Below are 19,793 nucleotides of genomic sequence, written 5' to 3'. Positions count from 1 at the left end.
CAGGGGCTTTGTTGTTTTTCAGCCGTTCGATCTCCTCCTGGATTTTCTGGAGATCTGGAACCGGTAGACAAATGTCCTGTCTGATGATAACCTTCTATTATATTGGGTGCAGGGTATAGCAACATTATTTTAGAAGGTATTTGATGTTTAGCGTCTAACACGTAAAAAAGTTGCCTACCCACCGACGAATGCTTCTTGAATTCTTCTAATAGAAATGCTAACATTTCAACGTGAAAGGATATTAATTAACCAGCAAACGTCTGCATTTCAAATAAACAACCCGCTTAATGAGTTTGTCATAGCGTTCGCAAATGAGTGAAAGCAATTTATTTGGCCATGATGAAGTTTTCAAGCCGAAAAGAGACGCGGCAGTGCTACTGCAGTGTTCTTGAATGACACCGCCACGCTGTTGCACGTTTTGAAAATAATATTGAGCTCTGTCATATGGGTGACAAGACATTTTGTGATGTTGGCCAGCAGCCAGTTTGGTGATTCAGTTTTCTACATATTTGTCTTTACATTCGAAAATGAGCAAACGGCTTTTCCTCAAAAATTTTAAGAGGTGACAATATATGGGATCGACGCTTGAGTCATAGGCACATCCAGAGACCAGAGTGACTGAAGGGTTTGATTTTGGGTGTCCTACGGAAGGCTGAATACTCATAAGGCTGAACTCAAAAGGCTGTAAAGTATCCCAAAGCTGAAACGTATCGAAAGGCTGAAATTTTTATCTTTATTTTTCTGATTTTTATACTTAATATAAGTTCACCACACGAAAGGCTGAGATTTCTGAGATAAAATGAATCCCAATCGTATGTACAAGTGAAGTGGTAGAATAGTGAATAATTAATAAAAATTAAAGAACAAAAAAATGAGAATAAAGAATAAATAATAAGAAATAAAGAATAACAGAAGAATGAAAAATGTAAAAAAAGGAAAAGGAAGAAGAAAAGAAGAGGACAAGAAAAAAAGAGGAAGAAAAAATGAAGAAAGTAGAAGGAAGAATGAAGATAGATATAAGGAAGAAGCAAGATGAACAAATTTAATTGAATTGAATTATCTTTATTTACGAGATTTTCGGCCCTAGGCCGGTTCATCTCGAAGATAGAAGAAAGAATAAAGAAGAAAGAAGGAAGAAGAAGGTATAAGGAAGGCAGAAGAAAGATGGATGAATGAAGATGGAAAAAAGAAAAAGCAAAAAGGAAGAAGGAAAAAGTAAAAGGAAGAATGAAGAAATAAGTAAAAAGGAAAAAGAAGAAAAAAGAAAGCAGAAAGAAAGAAAGAAAGAAAGGAAGAAGACAAAAGGAAAGAATAAAAACGGAAGAAGAAAGAACAAAGAAAGAAGCAAGAAAAAAAGGATGGAAAGAAGAAGATAGAAGGAAGACAGAAGGGAGAAGGAAAATAGAGGAATGAATGAGGAAAAAGGAAAAGGAAGAAGGAGGAAAAAAGTAGAAGGAATATGAAACAGGCAGAAGTAACAAAAAATAAGGAAGAATGAAGAAATAAGAAGGAAGAAGGTAGAAGAAGGATAAAGGAAGAAGAATCGAAAAAGAACGAAGGAACAAGGAAGAAGGAATCAGGAAGAAAGAAGAAGGAAGATGAAGGTAGAAGAAAGCATGAATAAAAAATATAGAAGTAATCTTGGAAATCAAATCCAAGAACCAAGAACCATAAATGAAGTACTTTTCCTTTCTATGCTACTTTTAAATTTCTTTTGCTGAAAAGACAAAAAAAGAAAAAAACCACCATATCAAGACTGAAAGACAACAAGGAGAAAGTAAGAAGATTTCGATTTATTTCCGTTTGTGCCCCTATTAACGTCAAATGTTAATTTTTTTATTGAAATATGTTTCTCACGAATTCCAGCCTTTCGAGTTTAGGCTTTTTGTTATTTCAGCCTTATGTAAGATTTTTACTTTTCAGCCTTTCATGTTCAGCCTTATGTGAAAGTCCCAATACACATATATTACAAAGTGCCAGAAATAGAGGTAATAAACCATAGAGGACGTCTGTCAATGCGGTTCCCTTTGTTTTCGTTCCCAAACATGTTGGGTACACAACTGTCAAAACGTACTGATTTTTTCTTCGTTGACATTTAGCGCCCTATCGTCGCCAGCAGAAGATGTTTCGCTTATGACGACAGCGACAATCTTCCTATTTTTTACCACAGATGAGATAAGTATTATTAATTTGTGCCCTCAAGATGCCTGGCCTCTCTCATTTATATTAACCCTGGCAACGCCTATGGCTAAAGTAAATCGGTACCGCTAAAACGTGTAAATTACGGATCGTATATGCCCCATTCACGGCACAAATTTCGTAGATGCTACTGTTGAAAATATTTTTGGATGGTAACCAAATTTAAGCGAATGCGACGATGATGGTGAGAAACGTTGAAAGGTTTAAGCTGGATATAAATCATATGGCAGTGATATCTATAGATATGGTGTGCAAGCGGTATTCAAGTTTCAACAAATGGTTGTTGTGTTCAATTATCTTTTTATCCGCACAATATGAGATAGGTAGGTGCATACAACGACGTTGATGCTCACAGAATGCCAAATTACAAACCTAGTTTCTTTTCCTTATTTTTCTCTTCCGTACACCGACCACAGCAACCACCATCTAGAGAATTTTCGCAAATATCCAACGGCTTGTGATTGGGTGTCCATTCACCGAGACTCTTGTTAGCGTAGAAATCCATTGGGTAGACCTCCTCCGGTACTGTTGCTTCTGCATTTGCCGATGGCTCCAATGAGCCCCCGTTCGTCACGTGCTGTCCGTTGGTGGAGATTTTATTGTCATTGGGTAGTCGCCACTCTGCGTCACCCAGCGCTACGGAGAGCTCGTACGGCGTGAGCAGTGGCTTCGGGAATGCCGTACCCCAGTCAATGGAAAGGCGTGGACATGCCACCTGCAAAGGAAGGAAACAGGTGTTGGTTGGATAAATGAAATGCATGTTGAGAATTTCATATAATACATAATCTGTACATATTGCGCGTTTTAACCGAATAAGAAACCAGCAAAACATTTTTCTTAAAGGTTACGGGTCAAAGGATATACGCGCAGCAAGCATTCTGAATAGAATAGATAGAAAAACCTACAGTTCAGGGAATGGATATAATAAGGATTAAGGATTCTTGAATGAATTCAAACATCGTTGGTTAAGACATAGCTAATATGTCTACATTTGGGCCTTTTCTTAAAGATAAATTTGATGACACTTCTGTTTGAGTATTAAAGAACAAAAGACAGTTTGTCCCGAACGTTTATTCATATGACTACTCTGGCTTCGCCCTAACACTACTACCGCTATGAATATGATTTCTTTTCCACATACTACTCATAATAAATCATTGTTGTCTGGTTTTCATCATACGTAGTTGACATTTTAGACCAATCGACCTGAACTCCAGTATAATTTGGAGAATTTGGAACATCCGATTCAATATGAAACCAAAAAACCTGCGTTGTACCGACTCGATTCTCTCAACGCAATTGTTGTAGTTTGGGCTCCAGACTTTAGAACAGTATTCTAAGATGGAGCGCGATAAAGAGCAGTATAACGCTTTCAGGCAGTAGATGTCGCTGAAGTTTTTGGCGATTCTGAAGATGCATCCGAGGGATCGAGAAGCTTTAGCTACAACATACGATACATGCTGTTTAAATGTGAGTTGGGAATCCAAGATAACTCCCAGATCCTTAATATTGTCCACGCGTACGATATCTGCGTTCAACAAACGGTAGCTGAAGTGAATCGGATTTTTTTTCCGCTAAAAGGAAATTACTGAACATTTCTTCGGGTGTACCATCATACGGTTGAGTCTGCACCTGGGGTCTGCACCAATCAGCGAACAATTCAAGCTGCTGTTGGAGAAAGCAACAATCTTCTGTTGAGCGAATTAGACAAAACATCTTGAGGTCGTCAGCGAATGACAATCGTGGTGCCTTCAAAGCTAGATGCACGTTATTGAAGTACAATAGAAAAAGGAATGGACCCAAGTGGCTACCTTGAGGTATCCCTGATGTTGAAATAAAGCTGGGAGCCTGGTTATCTCCAATGATAACCGCGGTCTTGCGGTCTGTGAGGTATGAACGGAACCAATGTAGGAAGCTACCGTTAATGCCGAACTTGTTCACTTTTGCAATCGCAATGTCGTGATTCACTGTATCGAAAGCAGCGGCCAGGTCCGTGTAAATCACATAGGTTTGCGCACGTTGTACCATACTATTTGTTATAAAGGAAGTCAGGCAGAGCAAATTAGTAGCTGTCGATCGCCCAAACGTGAAGCCATGTTGGTCGTTACTGAGAAACGGTTTGCAATGGGCCTCAAGTGGCTCCAAAATAACCAGCTCGAATAATTTGGAAACAGCGTTTAACAAAGTGATCCCGCGGTAAATACCACTATTGATTGATGCTTGGAAGAGAAGAAGTATCGGGGTCACCAGAACGTCCAAATGTCTTTTCGGTAGAACCGAGGGAAAACCGTCGGGTCCCGGAGAGAAGTTACATTTAAGCCGAGAAGAAGCACTGATAACCATCATTGCATCAATGTCGAAGGCGCCAAGAGTTTGGTTGACGGTCGGAGCAGTAATCGCAGCGTTCTCAATTTCCACGGCTGTTAGTACCTCGTTTGAGAACACGCTCGAAAACTTCTCGGAAAAGAGCGAACAAATGTCCTGGGTCGTAGATGCCGTGTTGTCATTGAGCGTCATGGAGGAAGGTAATCCAGATTCCTTGCGTTGCTCGTTGACGTATTGCCAGAAGCGTTTAGGATGCGATTTGAGGTTGCGTTGAATATTAAGCTGATATCGAGAGTAACACTCCTTACTGGCTCGCTTGTACTCATAATTGAGCCTAACATAATGGTTGCGCAGTGAGACTGAACGATGTTTGGAAAACTGCCGTAAAGCAGCTTTTTTAGTAGTTTTCAACCGTCGCAGCGAGCTGGAGTACCATGGAGGACTAACTATCTTACGACAAACTTTCTTTGGAACGTGTTGATCAATGACGTACGCGTCGGACGTAGACATTGCAAAAAGTTTGCGCTCCGATATTCACATCTTCTAGGTCCAGAATGCTACGCCAATCGATGGAAGACAGTAGCTCAGCGATGTTATGATGGTCGGCTTTGCGGAAATCGAAAGATACGGATTCATAAGAGGTATTGAAATCATGCGTCAATCCGAGGTTGACCACGACGAGCAGCGTTGTTCACCTGGTAGACTAATTGATCTGAACTCCAGAACAATTTGGAGAACTTAGAACATCCTATATGAGCATATCCGGATCATAAATCGTAAGCATGGCCTCTAAGGTCCTGTCTGGACAGGATGCTTTGTTATCGGTTTTGTACCAAGCGTAGTTGATTTGGTAAACTAATGGATTGAACTCCAAAACGATTTGGAGAACCTAGGAAATCTGTAGGTATATTGACTGCATCATGACTTTCCCTTTTAAACATCACCTGAAATAGTTCTAGGCATATTTTCTACAAGAAGGTGAATCAAACGCATCGTTGCGCAGTGTTTGTATTGTATTTCTGTACATATAAAAATGGCCAACCTTCCGTTTTTTCCAGAACCGATTACTGAACGTAGGTGTGATCGATCATCAATCTAAGGCCACTTTCGTAAAATTCGTGTACCTTGGAACTTTAGTGACGTGCGGTAACGATGCTTTAGGGAAAAGGCATATTGCAGCTGCGAATAGGGCTTATTACGGACTTTGTAACCAGCTTTAGTCCCGTAGTCTGCGAACGAATACGAAATTCACTTTGCATACTAAGCTGATTCTTCTGGTGGCGTTATATAGCCATGAAACATGTACGTTAAAGGAGGGCTCGCATGAGTCACGGATTATACCAGGCGTATGAAGGAATGAATATTGTTAACCCTTTCCTTCCCATGGTAGAGCTGCTTCAAATTTTGCACATTCCAACTTTTATAAAACTGTTTCAAAATATAGTGAAACTTTTGAGAACAATCAACTTTTTTTTCGTTTTCCTCTAATTTCAGCTATGGCAAATAATTTTGTTTTTTCAAAGGTGATTCTTGAAATCTTTGAAAAAATCGTGGAAGGGAAAGGGTTCAGCTTATACAACATGGCAGACTACGATAGGCTGGGCACGTTGTTTGTAGGTCGGAAGAGAGTCGAGCGAAGATAATATTCAGTAGAAAACACGGAGGAGGCTGCCGGATTCGTGATAGGCCGCGTACATGCCATGCCATTTTGCAGTCGAAAAGAACCTGAGGGCGTTGAACGTTGAGTAGGACTGGAAGCAATTGGCTCAGGAGTTTTAACTCGAGCCCAGTGGAGAAGGAGACTCCATTCAGCGTAGGCTCATCGAGTAGGAGCTGTAGCTTTACAAGTTTCAAGTATTGAGTAAGTAATCCTAGTATATAGTCTAATTTATGTAATTTGTATAATAATTACACCAGTGCCAGTGCCAGTCACAAACAGTAGTAGAAAGATGTGACAGGGACACAAAAAAGGAAGACCACTGCACGTATATAGATCCGAGCCTGCCTTGTTTTTGTATGTACAAAAATTACTGCATCAGATCTGAGATCGAAAGCAGATCAAAGACATAATATTATTCATACGCATCGCAGCAATCGACTCTCGGCAAATGGCATTTTTCAAGCCCCATATTGATCGGCTGTCACATCTCTGAGTTTTGCTCTTCGATAAAGTACTATAAAAATCGGTTCAAATTTTCTTTTGATTGCCTCCCACACCCACTGAAAATGAATTCCGACTGCATAACATCGAGCTGCAATCGTCGTCGTTCGCGAAATTTTTACCGCCGATATTTGACGCTATGCAGGGCGAAAAATGTGGCTCCGTTAGCAGACCTGGCTGGCAATGCCGGCGGAGGAGGTTCCGGTGTTCACAAGTCCAAAGTGAACCATTCGTGCCGAACGGTAGATTTCTTCGGCGATCGTTTCAGAGAAGTGGACTGGCAGCTGATTATCGATGCACTGGGCGAGGACTCGTCGTTGGAAGTGCTGGGCATTCGCCTTCGCAAGGTATTCGGCGAAATAGTCGAGAACGGATACCATAGAATAGACGGCGTGGCTGATCGACCCGTTATTCTAACAAAACGCCTATTTACTAGACTGGTGGATAGTTTGCAGAACTTTCTGAAGAACAACCAGAGCGTAAGCGTTTTGATTCTTGAAGCCATCCCCGTTCAAGGTATACACATGGCGGCTTTCGTTGACGTAAGTAGAATACAAATATGATCGCAGTGGTGCTACTAACTATTTATATTACTTTAAAAATTTCATGTTATTGAAGGGTTTGCAACATAGTTGGTCCTTAACTCAGCTCAGCTTGTCGCGTAGTGCAATCGGTGACGAAGGCTGTGAAGCCATCTGTAGTGTTGTAATGCATTTGCACAAACTTGAATCACTTAACATGTCTGCGTGCCAATTGACGACTAGAGGATGCCGTGCTGTAGCCGAATTGGTAAAATACCAGAAAATAAAACGATTCGCTCAAAGCTGGGAGCACTCGCTGCGGTATGGAGATGTTGACGTCGAGGAAATGCAGGGATTAAGAATCGTGTCACTCAGCTCCAACACGGGTATTGGCGATGAAGGACTTAAAGAGTTAACAGAGGTTCTCAAAGACGACGAATGGATCCGGCAAGTATTATTCAGGAACTGTGGTTTGACAGACTCCGGTGCAAAATTGCTAGTAGACTGCCTGAATTTTAACAAAACTATCAAGAAATTTGATATACGAAGCAATTCGGGTATCTCAAATGAAGCTCTCCATGAAATACGCATAAAATTAGGGGAAGAGGTGGAATCATCTGACAGTAGTCAATCGGTGCCGGAAACTCAGGTACCCGGACCGATAAAGCTTAAAGCTTCCGAACAGCTTATTTGTCTTCAGCACCAGTTATCAGTGGAGCGAAACAAGGTGGCTCAGATGCAATTGCTTATCGAACAGCTGCAAAATCAATTGCACCTGCAACAGGAACAGTTTGCTCTTCAGATGAATAATGCGATGCAAGAACGTAATGCAACTATCAATCAGTAAGTATTTGTAATTAAGGTTGAAAATTATCAAAACCACATTTAATCTTTCCATTAGGCGCGATAAATTACTCAACAAAGTGCAGCGATTGGAGAAGGTGCGGCCAAAAAGTAAAAGAACCAAGTTACGTAAGAGCAAGAGCGCTGCTTTGCCGTCGGATTTGTTTAGAAATAATTCTGCAGAAAATCCTGCTTTGGCCAATGGGCGTTCCTTCCATGGCACCAAATCGGAGATGGCGTTTCATTCACATCGCGAACGACGCTTGGAATTATCTAGTGGAGGTACTGCGAAGCGACCGCATGTTATGGAACGTGCCATCGGCGACAGTGGCCTCAACTCTCAGTCGAACCAGAATGAATTGGCTAAAATGTTTTGTCTAACGCAAAATGAGCGCGAGGAAGAAGGTTTCGGCGATATCGGTTGCTCGAAGGTGACTGTCAGAAGAGCGAAACCCGACAGGCAGCATGGGAATCGGACACAATTAAATGACATAGCTGAGTACAGTGGAGATGAATATTTTGCCCACGTCGATGAAGCCGCCGACCAACAGCGTTTGGGGAATGGTTCAATGAGTAAAAACTTAGGGGCACATAATGAAGATGAAGTCTACGATGATGGCAGTTTCGGAAATTCTTTATCCGGAGCTGATCTTCTGAAAGTAATCGCCAGACAGAGGTCGAAAGAACGCATGCACGATACCCAATCTCTATTCATGAGCATTTTCAGTGGGGATGAGAACTAGCCCTGACTTAGTAGGAATATCGAAAATGTTTTATTTTTTAAGAAAGTATAGCTTTTGATATAGCCGTAAAAATAAAATTTGTTGTGCAGGAAACTTGACTTTGTTTTTTGAATATCATTCGCCTTCCAACTCCTTCTAAAGACTTTATTCTTTATCTGCTCATTAAAGAAACGAAATCATGAAGTTTCAGATACGCAAAAAGCCGATTGTCATATTGATGTTTTAGGCGTATGAGTAAAGTCAGAAAACTCGTAGGAAAACTGCATAACAAAAATAAATCTAAAGCAGCGGTTCTCAACCTTTTTCTTGAGAGATACCCCACCCCGTAGTTTTTGCTGTAAATGAAAATGAGGGTAACTCGTAATGGAACGTACACACGGTCAAGCAGTTTAACCAACATTGACTCCACCTCTCGTTTATTCAAACATCCATCAAGTTTTACCAACACCGTCACGAACAATCAATTTATTCGACCAACAATATCACACACGAACGACCGAAGCGCCAACTTGAGCAACAACCATCAGAAAATATATGGGGGTTTGTGCAACTTCACTACAAATGCTCAAACATGTTCGGCGAACCTTGACTCCACCCCCGACAACTCAAACCAAAATCAAACCGTTTTAATTTTTTCCAACCGAGCCACCAACTGTCAAATGGTTGTTCGAACAACTTCACACACGTTCAAACCAAGCAGCGGAGTCAATGTTCGTCAAACTGCTTGACTGGTGTGTACATTGCATAAGATAAATGAAAAATGGAACTGAAAATTAACGGAATATATGAGTCTCCATAAAGTTGGCTAAAATTTTCATTATTCCGAGCTCTTGAAGAGAGGCTTCCACTTAAGAGGAGGCTTCTAAGCCTCTTGAAATGATGCCTCCAAGCCTCTTAAGGTCACTCCTGACGAAATCCAATTTTCAAAGTATTTTCAGCTTTGCTGCGTCGCAGCATGCGTGAAAAAATAAAAATGACAGTTGTGCGTTGCTTCCGTATCGAATGGTGTGTCCTTGAAAACACGAGTACTTTGAAAATTGGATTCCGCCAGGAGTGACCTTAAACGTAGGCTTCCAAGCCCTTAGAAAGATAATCTCCAAGCCCCTTGAAAAGAGACTTCCGAGCATCTCGAAAGAAAGCTTCTGTGCTTCTTGAAAGTACCCTTTTAGGCCTGTTGAAAGGAGGCGTTCGGGCCTTTCGAAAGAAGGCTTCCATGCAACTTGAAACGATCCTCCCGAGCCTCCTGAAAGAAGTTTTTCGAGCAACTTGAATGGAGGCTTCCGAACCACTGGAAAATAAGTTTCCGAGTTTCTTGAAAGTATGCTTACCAGCCTTTTGAAAGGAGGCTTCTGGGGCGCTTGAAAGAAGGTTTCTGGGGCACGTGAAAGGAGGCTTCCGAGCCTCTTGAAATGAGGCTTCCGAGCCTCTTGAAAGGAGGCTTCCGAGCCTCTTGAAAGGAGGCTTCCGAACATCTTGAAAGGAGGCTTCCGAGACTCTTGAAAGGAGGCTTCCGAGCTTCTTGAAAGGAGGCTTCCGAGTTTCTTGAAAGGAGGCTTCCGAGTTTCTTGAAAGGAGGCTTCCGAGCCTCTTGAAATGAGGCTTCCGAGCCTCTTGAAAGGAGGCTTCCGAACATCTTGAAAGGAGGCTTCCGAGACTCTTGAAAGAAGGCTTCCGAGCCTCTTGAAAGAAGGCTTCCGAGCCTCTTGAAAGGAGGCTTCCGAGCCTCTTGAAAGGAGGCTTCCGAGCCTCTTGAAAGGAGGCTTCTGAGCCTCTTGAAAGGAGGCTTCCGAGCCTCTTGAAAGAAGGCTTGAGGCCTCTTGAAAGGAGGCTTCCAGGCCTCTTGAAAGGAGGCTTCCAGGCCTCTTGAAAGGAGGCCTGAGCCTCCTGAAAGGAGGCTTCCTGAGCCTCCTGAAAGGAGGCTTCCGAGCCTCTTGAAAGGAGGCTCTGAGCCTCTTGCAAGGAGGCTTCCAGGCCTCTTGAAAGGAGGCTTCCAGAGCCTCTTGAAAGGAGGCTTCCGAGCCTCTTGAAAGGAGGCTTCCTGAGCCTCTTGAAAGGAGGCTTCGAGCCTCTTGAAAGGAGGCTTACGAGCCTCTTGAAAGGAGGCTTCCGAGCCTCTTGAAAGGAGGCTTCCGAGCCTCTTGAAAGGAGGCTTCCGAGGTCTCTTGAAAGGAGGATTCCGAGCCTCTTGAAAGGAGGCTTCCGAGCCTCTTTAAAGGAGGCTTCCGAGCCTCTTGAAAGTGTAATATACTCGTGGGAGATTGGGTTCTTTAAACTAATTACTATCGAGACCGTGATACTAGAGTGATACAGGTAAACGCGCGTCTGCTCGGGTGTGCAGTCAGTGATAAAACTGATCTTTTATTTCATCGATCGCTACTGCTGTACCAGACAGCCAGTGGTGTAGCTAGGGGCGGATACCACAGTTCTCCCCCTTTTAGTTTGTACATATTTACAATCGATTGCAGCAAAACTTCACTACTGCTTAAACATAAAACAATCGGCAAAACTCGACTGCCGTAAACATTTCAACAAGCGGCAAAACATAACTGCCGCTAAACAAACTCTGAACTCGGCAAAACATGACTACCGATAAACTAGTCCACTTTTGACCGCCTTCGTGGCAGTTAAACATTTTTTTAAACACAACAGTTCAATAATATTTAAAATCGACATCTTTCTTGAGACGCTTTAGTCGCTCCGAACGTCGGACACTTTCCACACGGTTCTTCGATGGTGACGATCGGCTCGACACTCGCTTCGATGGACCAGCCTGCGGATCAACCTGCTCAGGCGCTAAACTCGACGACCCTCGCTGATCATCGTCTACTGACGACTCACTTCGACGGCGCGAAACACCAAACCTTGCCTCAGGACCACGACCCGTGACCCCGTTACTACCATCCCCGTCACCGTAGATGAAAGAATCCGAAGGAAAACCATAAAAGTCGCCTTCGTCGTCGCTTAACCTAACGTCTTCGTCATCGTCCTCTCTAGCACGCTTTCTTCGCTGGACCCTCTCGCTCCTCCCCAAGAACAAACCTCGGCGCTTTGGGGTGCCCACCAGCTTCAGCTGATTTCGATGAGCGGAGTAAACTCTCCCTCCAACGGAAACCTGAAAAACACGTGAGGAGATACGTCTGAGAAATTTGGCTTCTAACCATCTACGAATATCCGTAGGTCTGAAATTCTTATAGTAAACAATATCTCCAGAACGCAACTTGTCAATCCAGTCATGTTTCTTGGGACTAGGACTATTTACAATACATTTATCCACTTCCTTTGGTTTCGTCGAATGATGCTTAAAACTATTCTTTGGATGGAGTAAATCCAACAGCGTCTTCGGCTTAAAACTAAACAACCTTTCGGAAGGAAACGTATATCCATCCTCCAAACAAGTATTCCGGTAGCCAAACAAGAAGTACGACACCATATCCTCAGTACTTAAACCAGCCAAATCCGGATCTAACAGAAATTTCTTCAAACCTTCCTTCAGAACCCTGACCATACGTTCCGCTTGACCATTGCTCGATGGATTATACGGTGGACTCTTCATCACCTTGACTCCATGTTTCTCGAAGAAATCAATCAACTCTTTCGAGCTAAACGGTGGTCCGCCATCCGTAACAACTACGTCAGGTAACCCAAACCTTGCGAAAACGTTCAAAAACTTGGTCTTGACTTTCCTGGCATCTGTTCCGAACTTCATGTATTCAACTTCAATCCATTTTGAAAAACTGTCCACAATGACCAGGAAAACCTTCTTGTCGAAGTAGAAGAAGTCTGCATGAATACGTGTAAACGGTTTTGTAGTAGGAATCCAACTAGAATTTGAAACTGGCTTCGTAACTGCATTCAACTGGCAACAAACACTGCATGACATGACGAAACTCTCGATGTCACTGTTCATGCCATACCAGTAAACTGTCCTCCTTGCCATTTGCTTTATCTTGGTGATTCCTGAATGGTTCCTGTGCAACAACTTCAACATCTGCTTTTGTAAACTAGCAGGAATAAACACACGATCCTGGTACAATAAACAACCATCGACCAGTTCAAGATCTTGATGCTGAGCATAAACATCCAACAAACTACGCTCTAACTTCTTTGGCCAACCATGCTTCATGTAGGAAACGATTCTTTGAATAAACTCATCTTGCTCTGTTTCAGATGCAATCAAAACATGGTCCAAAGGAAACTCATCGTAAACGTTCAAACTCTTGATAAACTCCCGTTGCAACGAAACTGGCACTTCATCAGGCAAAGGAAACCTTGAGCAAAAATCTGCATTGCCCATTTTCGATGACGGTCTGTAAACAATGTCAAAGTCGTATATATTCAGTTCCATTACATATCTTTGCAGACGCGTCACGAACAACGAATTCTTGCCTTCTTTACCAAATATGCCTATCAACGGTTTGTGGTCGGTATACACAGTGAATTTCTTTCCAAACAAAAACTTGTGGAACTTCTTTATGGTACTCACAACGGCCAACGCTTCCAAGTGCAATATTGGGTAGGATTTTTGCGAGTTAGTTAAACTGAAAGAGGTAAAACTAATAGGCCTCTCCTCTCCTTTGATTTCGTGAGCAATCACACCACCTAACCCATAACTGCTAGCATCTGTCACAACAACGACAGGCTTTTGCGGATCAAAAAACTCCAGAAGTTTTGAAGACAACAACGACTGCTTACTTTCTTCAAACACACGACGACACTCATCAGTCCAGACAAACTTAACGTCTTTTGAGTAAACCATATAAGCAGCTTAAACGTGAGGATAAATTGGGTATAAACTTACCGTAGTAATTTATCAAACCCAAAAACGCCTTCAACTCGGTGACATTATTCGGAACCTTGGCTCTACGAATTGTCTCCACCTTTTCTGGACACGGCAACAAACCTTTATCAGTCAACACGTGACCCAGAAATGGCAAACTAGTCACAAACCATTTGCATTTTTGCAAGTTGACTTTAATGTTGAATTTAGAAAGTCTCTCTAAAACCAAATTAAGCTTTCTTAAACAGTCTTCAAAATCCTCACCAGCTAGCAAAACATCGTCTAAGTAGCAATAAACTCCGTCAATGCCTTTCAAAACTTGATCCATGACTCGCTGAAATATAGCAGCACTTGAAGAAGCACCTTGTGGTAAACGATTATAAACCTTTGATTGTATTAATCACCATAATTTTTCTCGACTTTTCCGACAACAACAACTGTGTATACGCTCCGGTCAGATCCAAGGAACAAAACACTTTAGCACCAGCTAGTGAAGCAAACATATCTTGTGCCAACGGCAGCGGATAGGTGTTTGGAATGATCACTTTGTTGATCGAAACCTTACAGTCGATCACCATCCTGATTCCGCCATCCTTCTTCACTACAACAATCACCGGTGATGCCCACTCACTTGCATCGATCGGTGTTATGACGCCATCTTTCTGTAAACTCTCTAAATGTTCGACTACTTTGTCTTTTAAACGTAATGGAACGTCATAGGCACGCTTGAAAATCGGTGCTGCACTAGATCTGCCTCAAAACCTTTGATGGGAGTAAACATAGACTTACAAAACACATTGGCAAACTTACTTTTGATATCTTCCACGACACGTTCCTCTGAAGTTGGCAAAGACAGCTGGTTCAGGTTAGCACCACTGCCAAACGTTTTCCTCCATTCAGGGAAGAAGATATCCAACCAATCTCGGCCAAATAACGGTGTAAACGAGCTTCCACAGCGTAAAACAACCAGTTTAACGACCTTTCGTCGTCCGTTAAGCTCAACCGTTACCGGAATCTGTCCTTCAACAACCAAACGACTTCCATTGATCACTGCCAACTTCTTCGTACACTTCTGCAACGGAATATCGGCGAATTCCCCCTCGTACGTCTCTCTACTGACGACGGAAACTGCAGCTCCACAATCTATCTCCATATCTACTCGTACTCCTTCAACCAAAACTGTACGGAAACACGGTTCGTTGATTTTTCCGATGGAAGAGATCAACATACAATCCATCTCCTCATCATCCGAGATAGATCTGTTCAACCGACGACGCAAACTCTTCTGGTACTCTGTCAACTTCGGCTTTGCTGCTGGAGAATCCACAAACTTCACAGATTTCTTAACCTTATCCTTCAAGTCATAGCAGAAGCGACGTGTGTGACCATCTCTGCCACAGTAACTGCAGTGAAACTTCTGCGATCGGGATGAAGAACGATGTCCACGATCAAACGAACCAGAACGACTACGGCTCCTAAAACGCTTATTTGGTCCACGACTTCTACCACGGGATCTACTACGTGAAACAACACTCTCTTCTCGCTTACCAAGCCTGTTCAACACACTCACACGACCGGACTCTCGCGAAACCAGCTTTCGATTCACTCCAGCTAGCTCCCTGTTGATGATGATCTTTTCCGCCTTGGCTAGCGTCAGACCTTCCTCATCAAACAAACGTTGTTGAACATCCGGGTCGCGAATGCCACACACAAGCTTGTCGCGGATTGCGATGTCCTTAAATTCGCCAAACTCACACATCTCCGCTTGTAGCTTCACCGCGAGAATGAAATCCTCCGCACTTTCAGTAGAACCTTGCACTCGTTGATAAAACTTGTAACGCTGGATCATGTCGCTTTCAGTTTTGTCGTATCGCTTCTTCAACGCATCGGTGATCTCCTTAAACGACACCAATTTCAAATCCTTTCCAGGAAACAGAAGCTTCAACTCGCTATAAACGTCCTTTCCGCATGCCGCCAGAAACGATGCCTTCTGTTCATTCGCATCCGACATCTTGTTATCGATGAAAATCCAGTCCATCTGCTCCAGATACTGGCTAAACGGAATCGTACCGGGTATGTACGGCTCAACGTGATTCACTAACGGCATACTGACAGCGATGAAAACGACGAAAACTGTTAAAAACGATTAGTCAAATTATCACACAAAACAAAACTAAAAACTTTTTTCAGTGTAATAATCCAATAAACTTGATCGAAACAAACAGTTGACAAATTTAAAACAAAATTTTCAAAACTATTTTGTAAACCTTTTTGTTCAACTTTTTAAACAATTTGCTCCACAGTGCAAAACATAAACTGCTTTCTGTGTCAAACCAAACAAACTTCAACCGTTTCGGATCAATCGTATTCAGCGACAAACTTTATCAACGAAACAAACCAAACGTGGAACACAAAAAACAAAACGATATTGTTGCTCAATACAAGCATGAACTGTAGTTGCTATTAAACATGAGCGTAAAACAAATACAACCGTATCAGCATCGCGAAACAAATTGCAAACAAACTGATATATACTGTACATTGCACCACACTATTGATGAAACAAACTCTCGTACGTGACAAACTCTTCGGCTGTGATGAAACAAGTTCTAATTAGCTATTATTTATGTGCACAAAGCCGGATCACTGTACGGAAACAAAATGAAACACAATTTCTTTACTTGCTAGGCACAAGAAAATGGCTCATAAACTGATTTCAACACTTTAACGCATGCAAAGTAAAACACGATTTTCTCTGTTTATTTCCACTTTTCAATATTACTTTGCAGCAAACCTGTGTGAAACAGCAAAACAAACCAACTCCTGCAGTGTAGGTACTGCTACCGCGCAGCGCAAACTGTTGCTCCTCCGTAGGCAATAAACCAATCAATCGCCGAACGGATGAATGGCTCGCTCGCAGGTTCGTCCAAACAGCAGTGAAAAACACCAATTTCACTGGAAAACCGGACTACTTGCACTAATAAGCACTTCCCGGGACGCGAAAACAAAATCTCCACCTCGTCGCCACTGTAATATACTCGTGGGAGATTGGGTTCTTTAAACTAATTACTATCGAGACCGTGATACTAGAGTGATACAGGTAAACGCGCGTCTGCTCGGGTGTGCAGTCAGTGATAAAACTGATCTTTTATTTCATCGATCGCTACTGCTGTACCAGACAGCCAGTGGTGTAGCTAGGGGCGGATACCACAGAAAGGAGGCTTCCTAGCCTCTTGAAAGGATTGCTCCGAGGTGCTTAGAAGGTGGCTTTCGAGAAGTGTAGAAAGATGCTTCCAATCCTCTTACAACGAAGCAACCGAGCTTTTCAGAAAAAAAAACCTCCATGACTCTTAAATGGAGGCTTAAAAACGTGTAAGCTCTAAATTTTAGTTGAGAAGCATATTCTTAACATATTGTTCAACATTTTGTTTCGATTAGGTAGATTAAGATTACATAGAAGATTTTTAAAATTTGTTCATTCGTCGTCCTGTCCTTTTGATATTTTGTTCCACAGCCCTTCATCCTCTGTTCTGGTTGTGGAGGGTAGGATTCGATAGTCTCGATAAGTTTCGATGAAAATTGTAATAAATCCGCCATTATGCATTTTTGTCCGAGGTACCCCCTGGGCCCGGCGAAGGTACCCCCAGGGGAACATGTACCCCAGGTTGAGAATCGGTATTATAAGGCATTTAAGACGAAAAACAAGAAATTACATCCTGCTTGAAATGTGGCAAAAAATCTGATAATTTATTCTTCTAAAGCACATTTTTTAGAATTAGGTCAAAAGTCAACAGTATTATTTAAATAACACAAAAAATGAAATTGATAAAAAAGGTAGCTTCCATGAGCAGAAAATGGAATAAAAAAAACAATATTTCTCCCTTATTTTTCTATTGTTATTTTGACATTAAATATTGTGCGATTTGATCAATTTATTAAATATTATTTTTCATTCTCCACTTCATTGTACAAATACCAAAAGGACAAAAGAAGGTAATTCTTGCCTCAGCCTTCTAAATGGATTACTTTAAATTATTACGCAGTGTCGACCCAATTTTGTCACTCCCTGATTTTGTCTACCCCCGATTTTGTCATGTTTTCGACCCGATTTTATCACGTCCCGATTTTGTCACGTTTTACACCCGATTTTGTCACTTTTTAAACCTTTTCGACAAGAAATAACGGGTGCCAATCATGCATTTTACGTTTCCAAGGCATACACTGATTCATATTTGTGGAATGAATTAAAAAATTGATTTTTTTTATTTGATTTTGTCACATCGGAAATCGGAATATTACTGTATTTTGCTTTCACCATTTGAAATTATTGTTTGCTTTGCTGTTCTATTGTTTATGGAACATATATGTATACCCCCGACCCATTCTCACATCACCGACAACAGATAAAAATGACTCACCTGTACAAACGCATCGACATCCTTAAACAGTTCCAGTTTCGTGGGGAATATTTCCGACAATAAAATAATAACCGTCTTCCGGTTGTGATGTTTTAATCTTTTCTGCAAATGTTCCATCACCTTGTTGGAACCTTGACGCCCCAGCGTACCCAAGATAAGTCCAAACTTCTTCGCTCCCCTGCTGGCGTCGATGGCTCTTTTCCTATTCCGGCGCATTTCCGCGTGGTCATAGTGCTCCCGTGTGAACTTCTTCTCGTAAGGGTCATATTTGTAAGCTTCCAGTGATGGATTGGAGATCATAGCCGCTTCTAGATGAAACCGACCATCTCCCAAGTAAATTAGAGTCCTTTCGTCCGGTATCCTGGGAGCCGTACAACCCAAAATCTCGCCAGGGCTTAGCGGCTTGCTTTGTGGAATTACAACGTCATAGTCTGCTTCTCTCAGCTCTTTAGCTGCTGAATGGAGAGTGGCCACAAACTGAATTGTGCTGACCATCGCCAGTTTGCGATGTTTGGGGAAGTTTAGCTTCACGCTTTCAATAAAGTGCAGTGCATCTATTTTAATGTCCACGAATACATACAGCACTTTTATGCCGGTAGTTTGATCCACAGGAATGAGACAGCTGTGACCATAGTGAACTAACAGATCTGCTCCGAGTGCTTTGGCAGTGAAGTCATCCACACAACACGCGCCATATGTGACATCTCCCATAACTATCGTATCTGCTTCAGTGAATTTCTCGATGATGTCGCTTATCACCAACGAAAACATTAAAAGTCCTAAAAACATCATTTTCTGTAAGCGAGTTCTTTCATAAAACAAAAGTTGCTTACCTTCGGGCAATTGCAAGGCCACCCGTTTGGCCTTCATCTCCTGAATTCGCCAAATCGTTTTGTGTAGCTCAAAGTTGTAATTAGCGGGGAGAACACTAATCGCGGCATTCAGCTCCGGATCGTTGAGCAGCGACGGAGGGATTTTGTTAATAACTCGAGTGGCCCCCTTGAACACTTTCCGCACGGGTTTTGCCTTGACGATTTTAACATCGGAAGGTTGTTCGACTGCTACCGCCGCCATGGTACCTGTGCCGTTTGTCCTAATCTTCGCGCGGTACTGATCCCACTTTCATTCGCGTTTTCAACCTTCTGTTCGATAAGATCACGTCACAACAATGTAAAAAGAGCACTAATCCATAAACTACGGAATGAAACCAGGAAGTGGAAGATCGTCTTCGTGTGCTTTGATCTGGCAAGGTGGATGAACTACGAGTCCACAACCAGGTCACTTATCCACAAGAAAGCAGCATGGATTACGTGACAAACTGCACACGAGCTATGACGGAGGAGATTGCAAAGAAGACGCGATTCAAAACAAAGCAAAAATAGAGAGAGAATACCATTGAAGGAGAGAGCCTAAAAAGACTGATGAAGGACTGGAACTGCGGGAAGTAATAGAATCAAACAGTAAATTCGCTTTATATCTACTTTTCTGGTTTACTAAATTCTGTCTCACTTCCGAATTAAACTCAAATTAAACTTGGGCTTTGGTCCGATTCGCGGATTTAAGTCAAATTAAACTTAAAAGTGATAATTCAATAAATTTCAAATAACACTGCTCGCAGAGCAAGATTACTTTTGACAAATATCGAATATTTTTTTATCAATAATGTTTTATTGTTACTGGTGTTGAACATAATAATATAAATTTAAAAAAAAAACATATCAATATTGAACATAAAAATAATAATATTGACAACCATTCTTATGACTGAGTGATTTTTTTAGTTTTCGATCTGCCACTTTCGTGTTT

General features: G+C 41.9%; 2 protein-coding genes across 2 annotated transcripts; one reads left to right on the top strand and one right to left on the bottom strand.

Moving 5' to 3' along the window:
- Nucleotides 1-2,460: 2,460 nt before the first annotated feature.
- LOC134220362 (2-(3-amino-3-carboxypropyl)histidine synthase subunit 1) lies at nt 2,461-19,337 on the bottom strand. Its single transcript, XM_062699409.1, has 3 exons — nt 18,821-19,337; nt 17,988-18,766; nt 2,461-2,914 (listed from the first exon to the last, which is right to left on the bottom strand). Exons 1-3 carry the CDS (start codon nt 19,059-19,061, stop codon nt 2,564-2,566), a joined length of 1,371 nt encoding a protein of 456 aa, XP_062555393.1. The 5' UTR covers nt 19,062-19,337; the 3' UTR covers nt 2,461-2,563.
- Nucleotides 6,255-8,914, top strand: LOC134220361 (protein Cep78 homolog). The gene is made up of 3 exons (XM_062699407.1): nt 6,255-7,227; nt 7,304-8,049; nt 8,108-8,914. The coding sequence occupies exons 1-3, from the start codon at nt 6,751-6,753 to the stop codon at nt 8,790-8,792; spliced, it is 1,908 nt and encodes a 635-aa protein (XP_062555391.1). The 5' UTR covers nt 6,255-6,750; the 3' UTR covers nt 8,793-8,914.
- Nucleotides 19,338-19,793: the final 456 nt, after the last annotated feature.

The sequence above is a fragment of the Armigeres subalbatus genome, chromosome 3 (assembly GCF_024139115.2).
Source record: "Armigeres subalbatus isolate Guangzhou_Male chromosome 3, GZ_Asu_2, whole genome shotgun sequence".
In the NCBI taxonomy this organism is placed as follows: Eukaryota; Metazoa; Arthropoda; class Insecta; order Diptera; family Culicidae; genus Armigeres; species Armigeres subalbatus.
The sequence above is the reverse complement of the archived record's forward strand: the minus strand, read 5'-3'. Positions and strand labels throughout refer to the sequence as shown.

Excerpts from the sequence above, each read along its gene's own strand:
- LOC134220362 (XM_062699409.1), bottom strand. The coding sequence starts at position 19,061 with ATGGCGGCGGTAGCAGTCGAACAACCTTCCGATGTTAAAATCGTCAAG. Across the intron at positions 18,767-18,820 it reads GGCCTTGCAATTGCCCGAAG|GACTTTTAATGTTTTCGTTG; the intron begins GTAAGCAACTTT and ends TGATGTTTTTAG. Across the intron at positions 2,915-17,987 it reads ATGTCGATGCGTTTGTACAG|GTGGCATGTCCACGCCTTTC; the intron begins GTGAGTCATTTT and ends CTTCCTTTGCAG.
- LOC134220361 (XM_062699407.1), top strand. The coding sequence starts at position 6,751 with ATGAATTCCGACTGCATAACATCGAGCTGCAATCGTCGTCGTTCGCGA. Across the intron at positions 7,228-7,303 it reads ACATGGCGGCTTTCGTTGAC|GGTTTGCAACATAGTTGGTC; the intron begins GTAAGTAGAATA and ends ATGTTATTGAAG. Across the intron at positions 8,050-8,107 it reads CGTAATGCAACTATCAATCA|GCGCGATAAATTACTCAACA; the intron begins GTAAGTATTTGT and ends TCTTTCCATTAG.